The sequence below is a fragment of the Cenococcum geophilum genome, assembly GCF_001692895.1.
Source record: "Cenococcum geophilum 1.58 unplaced genomic scaffold K441scaffold_103, whole genome shotgun sequence".
Lineage (NCBI taxonomy): Eukaryota > Fungi > Ascomycota > Dothideomycetes > Gloniales > Gloniaceae > Cenococcum > Cenococcum geophilum.
This window is the reverse complement of record NW_027137661.1, coordinates 109,588-128,446: the sequence shown is the minus strand read 5'-3', so window position 1 is coordinate 128,446 and position 18,859 is coordinate 109,588. Positions and strand designations below refer to the sequence as shown.

The following is an 18,859-nucleotide window of genomic DNA, read 5'->3' as shown; positions in this document are numbered from 1 at the left end:
ACCGCAAGCTTAGCCTATACGTACGCATTATATATATACTAATAGTCTACTAGGGTCTAATTTATAAGATATTATAGAGCCTTATTAAATAATCGACTTAATTATAGATTTAAATAAGCTATAATAGTAGCCGCTACTAATTATAAAACGGGCGACACAAAAGACGTATAGATTAAATAGATTATAATATAGAGGCGATTCGCAACCGAACAACTTATAAGAACTAGTTTCGATATATTTTAAGCGACTAATACTACTTATAGGTATCGATCGCTTAATTTAACTTACCTATACTAAATATTGAACGAATATATCGATCTATTAAAACCGCTTTATTATAGGTAAGTCCCTAGTCTAATATAAATTGCCGCTATTCTATATTCCCTAAAGGTTGATATTGATTACAATATTGGCTCTAAAACTCAAGACCTACCTACTGTAATTTCCCGCGAATAGGTAAGCCTCAATCGGTTGGCAAACAGAGGTAAACATTCCTTTATCCTTAATAGAAAGCTTGACGACGGCACAAGGCCTACTGCCCTGGCATAAGTAATACTCGCAAGGGTGCGATACTCTTATGTGTCTTCATCATATCAGTGTATTCCCAAGTTTTAATGCATTTAGTGAATTTAAGGCACGTTTTTTTAGCGGATAATTTATAAAGACGGTTATATCCATCAAATTTCCGGACTAGAGTTTTGCGGCCATGCCCTAATTTGCGGTATTATATTAAAATACACAGTCAATCGATATCGACGTTTATAGAAATCCACGGCATTTCCTTAACGACTTAGCGTAATAAACGTTAATTAAAGAGGTTCCTGACTCAATAGGCTCTAGACCAGGGGCGCAGAACACACTACATTAGGATTAGCCTCGGCCACCTCTATAAACCTCAAACAGCTACACTTGAAAATTTCCGTCCGTCTAATTTGACACTCTAAATACCTTGAACTTCCTTTTGTTAAAGTAAAATGTCCACGACACTTTTTTTTTCCAGCAATAGTCCCTCTACTTCGTGTTGCTACTTTCCTATCTTTTTGTCGTTATTCCACATAGTCATTCATTTCGAACAGCATGCTGCCCCTTACCCTCATTTTCATTTTAGCACCGGCGGTCCAGGCTACTACAGGATTGGCTAGTTCCTCTCTGAGCACTTTTGTGAACTCGCTTGATCTCAGCTTTGAATTTAACCCAGTCAAAGCGGCTTATTGGACGGGTTATCCACACCATCGAAGAACGCCATTTGCACTCTCTCCGGACGGCAAGTCTGCCTATCTAGCCTACCTAGATAACAGCGAGACTGATGTCCATGTTCAGAAGCTTGATCCGAGTACTTTCGCTGCTCTCGACTCAGCGGTAACAGTCACAGGTGCAAAGGAAGCCGGCGGGCTGATTGCGCACAACGACGGTTTCGCGCTCCTTACTAATGAAGCTCTCCCTTCTGGCACCACCAACGCACCAGCCGATAGCACACCTGTGCCTGTTCTATATCGTTACACTGACCGCATACAAACGTGGAAAACTTTCCTTGGAGGCCCCGGCGTCCACGCAGATTTCGGTCTGGCCGCCTCCCCGGACCTAAACGGAGATCTGGTATACTCTGAAGCGGCTGGATTGTATGGAGCTTACTTTGTCATTACCGACTATACCGGCGAAGCTGCGGGCCATTTCGGTGACAGCATAGAATATGTCTCGGAGAATGGAACGCTCGAGACTATTACCGGGGCTACAAGTTCTTGGGGTTGCAGTCATAATACCGGTATAGCATTCGAAGCCGCTGACACCGCACCCTTTGCCAGCATTTGTGCAGAAGACCAAGGCGCCATCTGGCTCAACACCAAGACCCAAGGTATGGGCAGCGACGGTGTCAAGATCTCGAACGAAAACACAACAAATGGAGCCAGCAATGAACCAATGGGAGGAATGTCTGGTTCATATAGCGCCTTAGTCCGTTTCATTGGCTCGGATTCTTATATTTTTTCTTGGGTGTCCCGCGGAGCTGCCGATCTCACCGAAAACACTTGGATGGGAGCCGGGTATACTCATGCTTTAAACCGCACAGTGAACCGTAATGTCGCTATTGCACTCTTCTCCAACAAAGATACTATTGTAGGCCGTCAAGCAATCTCCGGCGTCGGCGCAGCATCTGGAGACGACCAGATAAACTGGATCACAAAAGGCACTGCCGATACTTCTAATGCCCATGTCGCCGCTTTCGACACTTCCAATGCCCTCGTCACCTGGGAAGAGATCGCTGACCCCATCTGCGATTTCACCGCCATGGGGTGCCGTGGCACGTTCACCGGCTCATATTTTCAGCTTGTTGATAGCTCCGGAGGGAAGATTGGGAGCGCTTTAGAGAGTATGGACACGTTCGTCGCAGGTGATATGGTTACGATGCCTGATGGGCGTATCTGCTGGCCCTACGTTAGTATGGATTGGAGACTTGACGAGGTAGTTGGTGCGGGATTACCTACCACGACAGCGAAGAAGATGTCCTTTGCTTGTATGAGCTTGAATGGAAACAGAACGAGCGCTTCGAGCACATCTTCTCCAGCATCTTCAGCCGTCTCTGCCGCAGAGGCCAGGGTTGTTTTGGATAATGCGAATAGGGGGGTTTCGATGGAACGATATATTCGTTCGATATTTAGTGTAAGCAAGTCAAAACGAGCGATCGACACGTACTAGCAGTATTTAGTTAGTCATTCAAAATATCGAACTTAGTTCTTGGCAAATATCATTCGAAACGATGTTATATAACATCGAAATCTTTAACTATTTACACGTTTTGATCGAGCGCTCCAAATAGCCTTATATTTTCCACACTTTGCCTTTACCACTATGCCTTTTGATCCTATACGTGATGTCAAATCTACCGTTGATATGGTGGAGCAGCTGCGCCGCGCGCACGTTGCTGTCTTGGTCGCGTCAAGCCAGCCTTTATAACCACCTAATTTTATCTACTAAACTATTGATGAAGCTATTTAGAGAGAAGCTCGTGTAGAGGATAGGCTAAGACGTCGCGATAAGTCACCGAATTCAAGCGGAAGTGAGGAAGGCGGCTAAAAGAAGAGGTTATATATAGGGAAGGCGGAAAAGAAGGCTCTGGCTCTGCTAGCCGCGAATATCTATTAAGCTAAGCTTCGCCCTTAAGGAAAGGATAAATTCTAGAGAATCCTTATAAGGAAACGCGTTAAAGAAGGAGGCCCGGAGTATAACTTCTATTCACTTAAGGCCCTATTTAACGCGCTTATAAGTAAAAGAAAGAAAAAAGTTAAGGAGGATAATACTTCCGGTAGAGAGATTCGCTATAGTGAGTTCTTTATCTACCTTAATCTCCTTATTAAATAAATTAATATTATTTCGCAACCTTCTAAAAAGACTTAATAGGCCTAACGACGGGCGGCTTAAAGAGAGACAATTTGGACGAATCTTATACGGAATCTAGGTGACAAACGGCGTGCAGATGAGGCTCTATCTAACTATAAGGACGAAGATACCAAATCTACTGGTAGAGTTAGTAAAAGAGGCGAAATGTCTAGCTGTAGTAGAGCCTCTAGTTTGTCTACTTATAGCAGTTAAAAGGGACGCCGGAACGCTGTAATAATGTCCTATATAGTAAACAATCTAGCTATAGCTACACTAGAGTCTATAAGGGTTGTTGCTGCTACTATAAGGGAGCCTTGTACATTTACTGCTACTTTATTAGCTAAGACCGTTACCCGTATAGAACTTTACAAAATTATTAATTAGATAAGGGATAAGACTGGCCAACGCTTTATAGCTATAGAGAGAAAGCAGGATAAGTATTAGAATAAGGTGTTAAGTCTTCTGCGTGGTTTGGCAGCTAGGGGAGTAGGTAAGAAAGGGAGAGAGTAGCAAGAAGTTTAACTTGATGAGGAAGCTCGTAATATATAACGTAGGTATTCTCCGTTAACAACGGGGAACAGGAGGAAAGTCTTAGTATAGTTATATAGAAAAAGAGGCTATTTCTCCTCCTTTTCCCTAATATTTACTAGAGAATAAATTAAGCTTATTTCAACCTTAAATCTACTACTATATTTACCCAACCCTCTCCTTACTACCACTACTACTAGTAGCTAGATAGTCCTCTAATAAAGGCGGCAATAGCTTAAACATTCTCAATATTTAATTACCCCCTCGTAGATAGGTTTGACAGTTTTATAAAAAGGCAAAAACGGGCATATATAAGCCAATTAGGCACAGCCTAACTTCTAATACCCGACTATAAGTTAACAATTTAAACGTACTTTTAACGCCTCTAAAGCCATACTCTACTATAATCCTCTTTATTAATAGCCATTAATTAAGCGCTTGCTAACTTAGGGTTAGTATCTTATTCCTAGATTTCTTATAGGGCCCTAGAACATAATCCTATAAACTAAAAGCCGCGTCGCTATATATAAATCGAGCTTAATCCTCTAGTAGATAGCTAAGCAAGTCCTTTAACCTCTTACTAAGACGAACCTAGATATAGAGTGTAGCGTCACCACTAGCAGTAAGTAATCTAGTAAAGATTACACTAAATAAACCGTCTAGAAGAATAATTGCTAGGTGCCCGCAGGTATACTATTTATAGTGGCCGCTATAAAAGAGCTCTTAATCTCCTTTACCTGGATAATAGATATGAACTTCTGTACTATTAATAAAGCCAAATATTAAATTGTCACCTAGCGAACTGCCAATAGCAGTTATATACTGCTTAATCCTTTCCAGCGTTATTATAGGCTTATTAAGCTAAATCCTTGCTCTAAACTTATTCTATATATCCTATAGAACACTATTCTAAACTTATAATAGCTAAGGTTGGCTATAGCTAAAGAAGAATATTATATAACTAAGAGGGAGAGGATAAGCCGAGCGCCAGAGGAAGATAAGTAAGGATTTATTAGGCGAACTTGTTAACGCGTTCGGCCAGCTAGAGCGTAGATCGGTTATAAATTTGGTAGGTAGATTAAGGTTACATGCGAGCTTTCTAACTTTATCTTTAGTAAATCTTATAAAGAACTCGAATAAGTAGTCGCTAAGGCCTCCTTCGTCCTCCGGTTTCTAGACGTTAATTAGCTTATAGATAGGGCTAAGTCGCTTATACGGCTTCTAGGGCCAAATTAGATCGTCGTCGCTGCAGAGGGCGGTTGCAACTGCTAAGGCATTACTGCTATTCGTTTGGATTAGCCAAGAGACAGTAGCAAAGAACGCTTAGTGCTTAAGCTCGTCCATAAGGATATCGCGACTTTTGGCATTAAAGATTTTGGTAAGGAACAGGATCTATTTTTAGTAACAACTACTTATCAAATAATCTGTTTCGAAACCCCTAAATAACAAATTAATATTTAACGAAGTTGACGTCAAGTAAGCGCTAAATATTTAGTATGTCGATTATATCAAATGAATATATCGTTCCATCAAAACCCCCCTAATAAGCGAGCATAAAATATCCTTTATCCAATAGAAAATGTATAAAATATCGCAATCGATAAGGATAAAGGTGCCCTATGCGGAGCTTTTCTACCCTAACTAGGTAGAATAGGACTCAGTTCTAGCAGAATTTGGCAGATATTGCAGATATTATAGATATTATGGATATTGTAGATATTGCGGATATTATAGATATTGTGGATATTATGGTACCTTTCCCCCCTAACTATATAATAGCTAAATACTTAGAGAAAATCCACCTATTTCTCTTATATTTCTTCTCTAATACCAATTCTTTAAACACTCTGTTTTCTTAAGAGTTTTAGAATCTATCTGTATTCTCTCCTATAATACTATATAACGTCCTCCTAAAAAGACTCTTTTTGGCTTATTACTTATTGCTAAAATTGAGAGAATTTCAATTGCCATAAGCGAGAGCCGTAGCCAGCGCTTTTGTTGCTGTTCTTAAGACTACCACTAAAGTGCAGTTGTTAAAATCTTGTATAGCGTCTTAGAGATAAAGTCCTTATACTCGTCTTAACCTTTTAGTCGAAACATTATATTATTAAAATCCTTAGCAATCTTATTAAACTCGTTAAGGTCTTTAGCTAGAGCTATCCTTTTATATAATAATATACTTCTAGGCATAGAACTCCTATTCTAATATCTTTCCTAAAGCTCTTTAACGCCATTAAGTGCAGGCTTATGCTACTCCTTCTTTTAAACCTGCTTAATATATTTTATATAATGGGCTAGATAAAGAATAAGTATAGTGGCGTAAAGGGGCGAGTTATCTGTTTTATGGTAATATTTATTAAAGATATTTTAAGCATTTTTAATATATTTAGAGAACTCCTTATTAGATATATACTCCTTCTATTATATAATATTAGCTAAATTAAGAACTAGAAAGGGGAGACAAACTAATTTAAGATTTATTAAGGTGCTTAATTATAACATCTATTATAAAGAGTATATTCTTAAGCGTTACTTTATATCCCTAGCATTTTAGAGTTGCCTAGTAGAATATCTAAAGAAAACCTTTCATTATATAAAGCGCCTCCTAGTCCTTTAGACTAAGAAAGTCCTTTTTAAGTATATTAAGGTTATGCTTAGTATACGTATTAAGGGCAAACTCTTTCTAAATTACTACGCTAAGTATAAAATACCCGCTATACCATCTTATACAACTATTAAGCGGAATTATTCTCCCTGTAAGACTTTTAAACTCCCTTATATTTCTAGCTAAGCTATAAGTGTATATAGTAATATTATAAAGCTTTCTAAGTGCGCCAAGTTTCTAAAATATATCACTTTTCTCTTTCTCCTCTTTTAGATCTAACTCTTTTCCTTTTACCTTATCTTTTTTATATAACTTAATGTTATTAAGACTAATTAAGTTTTTGAAAAGAAAAGCCTATATAGTAAGGTTAAGAATATCGCACATGCAACCTTACCAAAAGGTAGCGCCACACTCTAAAACTTACGCATACCTATCTTACCATTAAAAACAATCGATTTTCTAACTTTTAAGACCTAATTCCTACTTCCCAGCGAGCTAGAGGTGGATTTACTTGTCGTTTTACCCCCTTCTCCTAATAGAAAATTTTCTTTAAGGGTGGCCCTAGCTTATAAGCGAGGTATGGACAAAAATACGAAAACTACTACTATAACTACTAATATAAAATAGGGGTTAGTTTTTCTACTACCTTTTAGCTTAATCTCCCCAGAAATCTTCTAGTAGGATTAGTAAGGAGAAAGGGTATAAGGACCCCCTATAAGATACAAAATGCTAAGGCCTAGTAGGCCTAAAAAGAAACCTCCTATAGAAATAAGTGATAATAAGTCTATATCTATATTCACTTTTTCTACCCCTTCTCCTTCTCCTGGTCTATTTAGGGCAGGAGAAAAAAGAGGATATTCTTAGTCTTCTACTAAAAAAGAAACCTAAAAACCTGCAAAAAAGATAACCAAACTAATAACCTTTACGGCTAGTATACCTAGTATATCCTTCTCTCCCCTTTCTCTAAAACAACACCTATAAAAGGCTCTAGATAGCCTAACCTAGGCCTATAAAGGGCTAGAAGAAGAAGAAGAAGACAAAAAGGAATAAGTTAAATAGCTAAAGGACTATACACGTAGTGTCCTAGTAGGAGAAAATCCCTTTATAAAAGGAAAAAAAAAGATAAAAGATGTTCTAAAAGGACTAGTCGAAGAAGTAAGAGCTCTCTATAAGGAGGTAGCCCCTACTAAAGAAACTTACGTAAAGAGGCTAAAGAAGGACCTCCCTTCTTTGTCCTCCCTACCCTCATTACTATATTCTACCTCTTCTCCTTTTAGTAGGAGTTCTACTTCTACTAGAAGTAAGAAAAAGCAGCTATAAGAAAGGAAGCTAGTTTTAATTATAAACGAAAAGGACTAAATCTTAGATACCTTCTCTATATAAAACAAAGTTAATTAACTATTTGTATTAAAACTATAAGTAGAAAAGCTAGTACTAGCGTCTATAGCTAGAACTAAAGGAAAACAAAATATTCTCCTAATAACTATAGAAGAGTATAATGTAGATTTTCTAGTTATACATAAGAATATCTAGCATAATTGCTTTACCTTTTAAAGAGAACAAAAACTAGAACTATAGGTTTAAATTATAGCCTATAGGGTTCCTACTATACCGTTTTTAGGAGAAGGAGGCTCTAAGCTTCTAAAAGAAGAAATTAAGACTTTTAATCCTATAAGGATATAAGGACTACCTAAATAGATCTTATTTAGTGTAAAAAGACACGGTCCACAGAATAGATTTGGCTCTATAGTTTTTACTATAGAAAACGAGGGGAAAAAATAAGAAATCCTTAAGTAAAAAGAGATATTAATTGCAGGTACAGCTACTAAGGTAGTAAAATACCTTGAAGTCTCTCCTACTACGCAGTGCACTAGCTATTAAAAATTTGGCCATATAGGAGATAGATACTCTACTAGGGCCTATAGATTTTATACGGCTGCACATTTATCTAAAGACCACTGCTGCCCTACCTGTATAGTAATAGGCAAGCCTTATAAGCACACTACCCCTCTTTACATTAATTGTAAAGAAAAACACTTTGCTAATAGTAAAGACTGTAAGACTCTTAAAGCAGCTAAACTAGTACGCGAAAAAGATTCTATAGAAGAATAAAACAAATAGGATTCTAGAAGGAGGCAACTCTTACTAGGCTCTTAAAAAGATATTAGAGAGTAAAAGGACAGAAATAAATTACAAAAGGACAGGGATAGGTATTAGAATTTCTTATAGTTTTTCCCACCGTTTTCTTATTCCTTAGTAGTTATAATAACTTAGTTTACTAGGGAACTATAAACTACTAGGATATAGCTACTAGTATATATTAAGCTGCCTAGAAAGGATTTATATATATAGAACTATAGCGCTATAGCCTAGAGGCTGTATGCGCAGTATTGTATATAGTATAATATAACGGATATAAAAAATAAAATAAAAAGGTTAAGAATATAACCCTAATAGCTGATCCGTTGGTAGACGGGATTTTATTTAATTCCTTCTTCCTAAAGAAGCTAGTTGCTTATTATACAACAGAGCTTATTATTTGCAATATGGTTATCGGATATAACGGCACCCAGCTTTTATATAATCCCGTAATCCTTAAGCACTAAAAGGAAAGTATTTTATTACTTATCCCTATTATAGGAGGCTACTATACGGAGGCCAAGAAGAGCGTTTATAAGCTTTTCCTAGCTATTTATAAAATGGCCGCAAATTGTAAGGAGAAGGTAATTATTTAGAGAGGTCTAGATATCGATAGAGAGATAAATACTTATTAGTGTAGACTGCAGCCTCTTTTATATAATATCCTTTTACAATAGCTATAAGTTATAGATCTTTTTACTAACTATTAAATGGGCTATAGTTATATAGCCGTCTACTTTAGGATTAATTGACTATAGAAGAATATAAAACTCTAGCTACTTAACTATCTAAAATAGTAAGTTTTATATAACAATTAATATAATAAGGGCCTTATTAATAACTTCCTTATTTAGGACCGCTTGGAGTACTTCTAAATCTAGCTCTTCTGTCTTATTTTAAGATAACGCTTTAAGGTAAAGGCCTTTTAATTAATCCCGTATTACTTCTTTTATATAACTAGTTTTAGGCTTAACCGTAATGCCATGCTTTAACACTAAGTGGTTTTAGAAGTTAGAAGTTAACTATACAGCATATAACTCTGTGTAGTATTTATAATAGAATGAAAAACGGGCTTTTTTATTTTATATGGGCTTATTACTGCCTAGTGGACGGGTATACTCCTATATTAAAAGAGCTGAGCGGCCTCTTATATTTTTTAATTTAGAGGTATTAATAGAGTTAAGAGCTTCTGATTCTACTTCTAAAGCTATATTTTATACAATAATAAAGAAGAAGAAGGCGACTAAAAATTTATTTGGGGTATGCTAAGACTTATCGCGATAAGATTTATCCAAAATAACCCTAGTAGAGGCAATCAGCAGCGCAAAACCTACTGGTTCTACGGTCGTGGCTTCTCTATCTTTTATAGACGCCTAACTAAAGTCTGTAAGCTCTATTACTCCCTACCGCACTACTCTAGGCATATTACTTGCCATATAGATATCTATGTCTATATAGGTAGGCGCTGTCCCTTTATTATTAGAAGTTTCTTACACAAACACAACCGTTATAAATATATCCTTTAACTCTACCAGGACAACGGGTTTGGCATTAAGATCCGCTAAAGTAGCTTCGTTAAGTGCTCCAGCTTATAGCTCTCCGTTATTTATAACAATTACCAAAATGGATATAATTACTGTTACTAAGGTTGCCTCTAAAGGATTTAGAGACGGTGCGAGGGTGACTAAAGAGCCGCTAAATATAGCTGAGATATCTCTATAACTAAGACCCTTAAATCTTCTTTTTCGACTATAGCGACCAAGGCTACTATTAATGTAGTAGATTAAACGTATATAGGGAGGTAATAACACTAAATCCTTACTGTTCCTATGGTAGCACTCCTCTTATATTCTTAATAGCCTTAGGGGTTATAATACTGCCCGTAACTAGCCTAATATAGCTAAGATTAGGCGAGTCTGTTATTCCCTACTATATTATAAAGCTAGTATCTATAATATTCTACCGGCCGCTTACGTCTAGAGGATGCTTATATAGGTTAATCTTCTTCTCCCTCTTCTTCTCTTAGTAAACTGGAATATCTTTTGCTCTAGATAGACTGTTATATAGGGGAACATTCATATACTAAATTAACTTTTTAATTAACTTTTATTGGTGAATAAGTACTTTAAAAAACCCTAGTTACCTAATCTCTACCTTATTAAAATACTAAGCTTTTTACACTTGCCATGTACCCCCCAATACTATATAAATAATTTTTCTATATATATAGATTTATTATACTAATGTAGAGTTAAGAGCTCCCGCGGAATAGGACTTAGGGGGAACTACGCACGGAGCTCCGTAAAAGCTCTACATAGAGCTCTACAAAAGCTTAGCATAAAGCTCTACTTAAAGCCCTATCTAGAGCCCTAAAGCTCTACTAATACGCAGCACTAATATACTAGGAAGTCTTATAATTGTCTTTACGGATATCTCTATAAACGGCTCTATATCGTCTTTATAAACGGCTCTATAAACGGCTCTACGAACGGCCCTATAACGGCCCCGTAACGGCTTTATAACGGCTCTACAAACGACCCTACGAATGGCTCTGCAACAACTCTACGATGGCTCTACGACGGCTCTATAACGGCCCTACGAATAACTCTATAAACAGCTCTATAAATAGCTCTACGAATAACTCTACGAACGGCTCTACCATTACCTATATAAACTGCTCTACTATCGCCTATACAATCGTCTATACGAACGGCTCTCTAATGGCTTAGGGAGAGCTGTGCACGGAGCTTTTCCAGAAACTGTCACGTGCGTATATATTTACGCGTACATAATTACCGCGTACACAACTACTAGGGTGTAGCTGAGTGTGGTTACGGAAAAGTTAAATATAGTCACTAATAGGGGTCGGCGAAAGCTAAGCGTGGTCACTAATGGAACGCCGGGGAAAGGTCGGCGGTATTACACTTTTAGCCATATAGAACGCGCATTAGTAGCCACATTTAACTTAGGGGTTGTTTAGTTACACCTTCGTTACGAATATAGAGGCTCCATATTGTAACGGAACTAGAGCTCAAATGTGAATATAAGGGTGTTGTTCGGTAGATCTGATACCGTTTAAATATGGAGCTCCTCTATATCGGTAAGCGCGTCAAATTTGCAAGCTATACTATATACAGTAGTTAAAATAAGGTTCTTGGCACCGTTTTAATATATAGCCTTTAAGCTCCTATTCTATATTCCGTTTTAAGCTAGAGCTTTTATATACACGACTTCTTATAATATAGCAACTCCATACAACTTAATCGCGATACTGCTATCGCATTTGCAAGCCTTATATAATGTTATTATCTTAACCTTTATAATTGTAATAAGCTCGTTTCTAACGGGCGTTTATACTTAGTATACTAATATATAGCGAGGAACAAGGTAGACGGCGTAGCTACTCTACAGTCATAAGCAACAACTTATAAATTTAACTCGTATAAGGCCTAAGGTGTTTAGGAAGCTTCTTAATTAGTTACAACTATATAGCAACTTAAAGGACACGAAGCTTCTATTAGCGGCTAAGAAGCTATTAATATTCCTAATAATATTTAGCAACAATTCGTTATATAGATTACTGAGTAAGGTGACTTAATACTTATCTATAACGATCTACTAGTAAGTATTTACCTACCAGCTAATAAACTTCTAGTATTAATTTCCTGCCTTATAAAGCCATATATAAAGTCCTTCCTAGTCTTCTAAAATTATATAAGGAAGTCATTTAGCTTCCTAAGAACTCTACTCCAGAGGAAATCGCTAATAACCCTAAACGATATCCTTTCTTTGCTAATTATATTAGAGCTCTTAACGGTACTTATCTACCAGTTTCTATAACCGGTGGGTATATAAAGTAAGCTCTATAGCGTAGAAGGAAGGGAGGATTATTACAGAATATTTTTATAGTTGTTAATTTCTAGATAAACTTCCTTTACATTGTAGCTGGCTAAAAGGGCTCTACTTACGACTCTAGAGTCCTTAATTTAGCGAGAGCTAAAGAATTTAAAGCTTTACCTAGTAGATACTACATTGTAAATACTAGGTACTCTAATACGCCTATAACCCTAACTCCCTACCGCGGTATATAATATTATCTTTATAAGTGTAAGTAAATATTAGACTACAGAACGTAAAGGAGCTCTTTAATCTTTAGTATGCGGCACTAAGGAATATAGTGGAGCGTACTATAGGGGTTTTTAAAAATCGTTTCTGGTACTTTAAGGCCAGTAGGCGTCGTCTCTCTTTAAGTATATAAGTGGATATAGTATACGCCTTAGCTGCGGTTTATAACTTTATTAATATAAATAATCCGAATAACTTACTAGATAATAATCTAGAGGTAGAGGATAAGGTTATAGATAAGGATAACGTAGGGCTTATAGAGGTAGAAGGCGATATAGTTATAAACTAAAGACGTAATAAGATTACGGAGCTTATACAGAAGAGTTACTGCCAGGCAATTAGTAGGCTAATTACTTAAGAATATACAGTAGATTTAGGTGTATTTATTATATAAATCTATATAGCTTCCCTATATAGATTACTTACTAATTGCCTATATATAAAGGCTCTAAAGAGCGACTTAGATCTTACCTAAAGCTTACTCTCCTATATATCGTCCTTCCTACTAGCTAAAATATCATTAATTAAGCTTTGCTGAAGCTCTATAACTCCAGCCAGTATAAGAAATAATTTGGCAGTAAACTCCGTCTTAAAAGCTTATAAAACAGCTAGTTACTTTATAGGATCTAGGTTACTAAACTTATAGATAAACTCTGCAGAGGCCTTTTCTTAAGGAGACTTTTGGGCAATCAACTCTCTTATAGCCCTTATCTCTCTTATTACCTTCTCTACCGTCTCCTCTAGTGCCTCTATAACTCGCTGTCTTCCTCACTAGCGCTTTACATTAGATTTAGTAGCTCTAGCAGCTTACTTAATAGCCCGCTTCTATATAGCTAGTAAAGAGGGTTAACTTGGCGTTAAGGAAGATCTAGAAGGACTAAGGTACTCGGCTAAAGGTAAGCTTAATTAACTACCTTTAATAGAGCTGCGAGCTAACTCTAATTTAAAGGCTTTATCTACTTACTCCTTAGCCTCCTCCTTAGCCTCCTTTTTATCTTCCTTATCTACTAAACCTAACGCCTATAAGGCCACCGTTAAGAGAAGTTCGGGGTCTATAGAGCTCTTAATTACTTTATTAATCGACCTTATATAACTGCCTGTCGCTAAAACTCTATTAAATAGCTCCTATAGTAGATTTAGGAAGGCAGGCGGCGTATTATAAAACTTCTTAGCGGCAGGATTAGCTTTAAAGTAGGCCTTTATAACTTCCTCACTAGTAATAGGTACGACTTTATCTTTGTTTTACCCCCAGCTAAAGAGGTTATAGAGCTTCTTCCACAGCTTCCAGTCCCTCTTATAGTTATTATACTTGCTCTTAATTTGCCTAGGAGTAATAGGCTGCTAAGAAATAGTAAGTATATAATTAAGAGCAATCTTTTAGCCGTTAGATTTGTAAGAGCTATCTATATAATATTCTTTCTTAACAGCCTTAACAAGGCCTTCTAACATCGCCTCCTCTATCTCGTCTGTCCATCTTAGACGCGCATTCCTGCGCACTATGGGCGTCGTGGGCGTCGCGGGCGTTGCTGTAACTCTACTACGGCTCCTACGGGAGGTAGACGAAGGTGTAGAAAGCGTCGATTGCAGAGAGGGCGTTGGCTAAGGAGGAGGCTCTATTAATATACTAAAGTAGGGAGTTGTGATAGAGGCCTAGTGGCAGAGAGGGGCTCACGCGAATCGCTTACCGACGTTAATTACGCATTATGCGAAGTTAAATCTAAAGCCTTATCTAGAGCTACTAAATAATCGCCTTTATTATAGGTTCAAACGAGCTACGGTAGTAGCCGCCACTAATTATAGAATATGCGACACTAAAAGGTATATAGATTAAATAGTTATATAACGGAGCCGATTTGCAATTAAATATACCCTTAAGCAACTATATAAACCAAAATATCTAAAGTATATACTATATATATACACGAGGATATATAGATATTTAGTTATATAGAGATATATATACGCGTATTTATATATGCCTCGCTATACTTATAATAAGTAAAAACCATACTAAAGCAAATAAGAGTATAGTAGGGTAGTTAAACAGATTACTAGTTAGTATATATAACTATATACTACGTATATACTAAGTATATATAGCTATTTTAGAGCGTACCTAATATTAAATATAGAGATAATAGTTTTTAAGATTATATAATTAATAAAGAGTATTAAAGATAAAGAGGATAAGAAGGGTAAGGGTTAAGATAGTATATAATAGCGCCCTCTATTTTATATAGGTCTCTTTAAGGTAAGATTATATACGACTTTATATATAGGCTATATATATACTTAGAATAGCTAAAGTATACTCTAAGACTATAGAATACTTATTAGCTCTAATAGTAGGTATTAAGTTATTATCTAAGAGGTAATAAACTATATTATTATACTAGAATATTTAGTAATTAGAAAAAAGAATTATATATTTTATCTATAAAGTAATATCTTTACTATATATAGATATAGATAAAGAAATAGTATATAAGAGTTTTAAGTAGTATATTTAAAGGTAAGTATTATATATACTAGGTATATACTATATTTATACCTCTAATAGATTTAATTCTTATTCCATAAAACTAGTAATACTAAGATTATATAAATATAACTCCTAAAAGAAAACAATAATTAATAATAATAATAATTCATTGCTTAACGTCCGATTCGGATCCCTATTGGGCCCACGCGGACTACTCCTTATGTACATGTGGGGAGAAAACTCTATTTGAGAAAACCCCGTNATCCATCTCCCTGCCTTTTGGGACTCGCCTGNAAGGCGCCTGCGNGGCGCCTGCNAGTCACCTGTNGTGCTCCTACTACCTTACTTTTTGACCTCCTTGGGAACCACTGCTGCCGTAACAAGCCTACGGACGCGCTAGTATCGCAAACTTTACTCTACTACTGTAGAGTCATCAGGGGGCGCCCGTTGCTCGCCCCCTAGAAAACAATAATTAGGAGAATAGAAAAGCATTTTATTAAACGTTTAAATATAGCGGTATTAATTACTGTAAGTACACCTATAAGGATATCCTCTATATATACTCCGCATATAATAAAGTTAAGCTTAAATTAATTAATAACCTCTAAAAGCGTAGTAGTTATCTATACTGGGTAGTAAAGATTAATAAAAAGCTTAAGTAAAGTATAGAGAAGTAAGTATTATTTATATATATTAGGTATATACTTATAATATATAACTACTACTACAGTATTCTATAATTATAGCGGTAGTATATCTACCTTAGTATATATAGACGAAAAATAAGCAAATTTTTCAAGGAAAATTTATATATTTCTCGCGCCTATAATGGGCTTTTGTCCTTTTAAACTAAGTACTGCTATACTACTACCCTACTACTGCCCTATTACTGCCCTATTATTATATTAATACTACCCTATTATTTCTTTTACTATTTTTACTACTATTTCTACTACTATCTCTAATTTTATTACTCCTTTATTACGCCTTTCTTTATCACTTCCTTCTTTATTATTTTTATTTTTATTTTTATTGCTATATTTATATTTTTAGTACTATTTATATTTATATTTATATTTATATTTCTATTATATTTAATATACTATATTACTATTTTTATTTTTATTCTCTTTTATATATAATATTACTAAGTTTTTAATTTACTACCTTTACTACTTTAGTTATAACTTTTACTTTTATTTATATTTTTACTATCTTTATATTAATTTTACTTCACTACTTTTATTATTACTTTTATTACTACTTTATATAATACTACTTTTACTATTATAAAGAGTACTTTATATTATTGAATATATCTTATATTTAAAATAAATTTCTTTTTTTAAAAAGTTTATATAAGATACTTATAAATATACTAAAGACCTTACTATAAGGACTATTTATATATATATTTATATAAAGTAGAAATAAAAATAAGATATAATAAATATATTAGAGTATTAAAGCTTTAACTGCCCTACTACTGCCCTACTACTACCTTACTACCCTACTACTCTACTACCCTACTACCTTACTACCTTACTACCCTACTACCCTACTGCTGCCCTAATGCTACTACTACCCTATTACTACTACTATTACTACTACTATTACCACCTTACCACCACTACTACTACTATAGCTATTGCTCTAGCTACTACTCTAACTACGTTAGCCGCTACTATTTAGGCTACTAGTAACCGTCCCTCCCTTCTCCTATTACTACCACTACTACTACTACCGCTGCCTTTATCGCTCCCCCTCCGGCTAGCTTTACGGCCGTTAATTAGCCTACCGCCCTCCTACCCTAAAATCGCTTACCTACTATACTTACCACCGCTGTTAAAGCTACCGCTATAAATACCACTCTAATATAGGCGCTATATCCCCTACTGCGTATTTAGGTTATATTTCTATAATAGAATTCTAGCCTAGGTAGAGCTCTTAGGGTTTACTAGGGGGTCTGTTTAAAGGCTAGGGCCCTAAATATAGAGACCGCCCTAGCGTAAAGCTGGAGTATAATAGCCCTATAGGCTTATACATTATATATATAGGGTGGTAGCCTATTTATAGAGTGTATACTATTTGCCGGCTAGCTATATAGCAGCTATACTAACTACTATTATAGTAGCGAAGGGGCGCGCTACTCCTTTTAAGTCTATAAGTTAGTAATATAAGCTATAAAAAGCATAAATAACAGAGATAATAGCGTCTGCTGCCGCTCTTACCACCTCCCCCCCCCACTATAGCCTACTCCCGCTTCTACTCCTACTACCGCCGCCGCTAATAATGGTAATAATAACGATAATAATAATAAGGGGGAGGAGTTAGAAAAGTTAAAGAAAGCCCTATTTACCTATATCTATTCTAACCTTAGGTAGTACGGGCGGATTATAAAGCTACTCCACCGTTTAGCGGCGGCTTTTAAAGAGGAGTTACTAGAGGATAAGGATAAGGAATAGGGAAGGGGGAGTAAAGGAGGGTTTTACTAGGACTTATAGGGCATTTATAAAAGTTTTACTAGCCCTATAGGGTAGTTATATAAGTAGTTATATAATAAAATTATATACCTTATTATAAAAGTAAAACTTCTAAATATATAATATTATCTATTTCTATTTAATTTAGGGAAACTAGTATTAAAATACTATTTATAATAGTAACTTAAGATAGGGCAATATAGAGCTAACTGTAGGTAAAAACCAGTATTTATAAATTAACGCCTATAAAGTTAAAGGACTAACCCTATAAATTATTATAGCAAAGTATAGCTAGATTAAAAACTATCTTCTACTAATAATAAACAGCAGTTCTCCCTTTGTAGAAGTAAGCTTAATATAAGGGATTAGCTATAGCTAGCCGTAAAAGCTACTACTAAGTATCTAAGCTTTAATACGGCGCTAGCCTAGGCGCGTAATAACTATACAGGCGCTATTATAGAGCCCTTCCTTAAGGTAAAGGTTTTGTAAAAGAATTACGGGCGCGCTTATCTTTAAGGAAAGCTTTAATAGAGGTAGGCTACTAGGGTTAAATATCTATAGGAGCTCTACTAGCAGCAGTTTTATATAATTTTCTTCTCTATTTTACTCTACGGAGTCTATAAAATAAAAGGTGCTTAAGAAGCTATAAAGCCGCGTAAGGATAGCCTTATTAATTTTAGCCGTAGTATTGTTATAAATAGTTAGGATAGTGCGATTATAAAAGGTATTAGAAGTAGTATATACCTAAATAAGCAGTTATAGAGGGTATATATACCCGTAAAAGGGTTCCTAAAACTAGAATAGGGCTATACTAAATAGGATACTAATACTACTAGCTAGGGCTAGATTATAGGATAAGCCTTATACCTAAGCTATAAACCGCTAATTTATCTTACCCTAGTAGACATATATATTTAACCGTAGAGATAGTATATAAAAGGTAGGCTAGTATTATAGAACTTATACATTCTTACGTCTTTACGCGTTTTAACGTTCTTAACCTATACTTATGTTTATCCGAAGACACCTATATACATTCCCCTATAACCTCTATTTATATCTATACCTAATCTATTTTATTTCTATATTTCTATATCTTTATATTAACTACGCATAGTTACGCGT

At 35.7% G+C, this 18,859-nt stretch overlaps 1 protein-coding gene across 1 annotated transcript; it reads left to right on the top strand.

Annotated features, from left to right (window-relative positions):
- Positions 1 to 820: 820 nt before the first annotated feature.
- K441DRAFT_709623 (uncharacterized protein) lies at positions 821 to 3,585 on the top strand (the record flags this gene model as incomplete). Its single annotated transcript, XM_067653862.1, has 2 exons — positions 821 to 2,592; positions 3,493 to 3,585. Exons 1-2 carry the CDS (start codon positions 1,078 to 1,080, stop codon positions 3,583 to 3,585), a joined length of 1,608 nt encoding a protein of 535 aa, XP_067496432.1. The 5' UTR covers positions 821 to 1,077.
- Between the last annotated feature and the right edge of the window lie 15,274 nt (positions 3,586 to 18,859).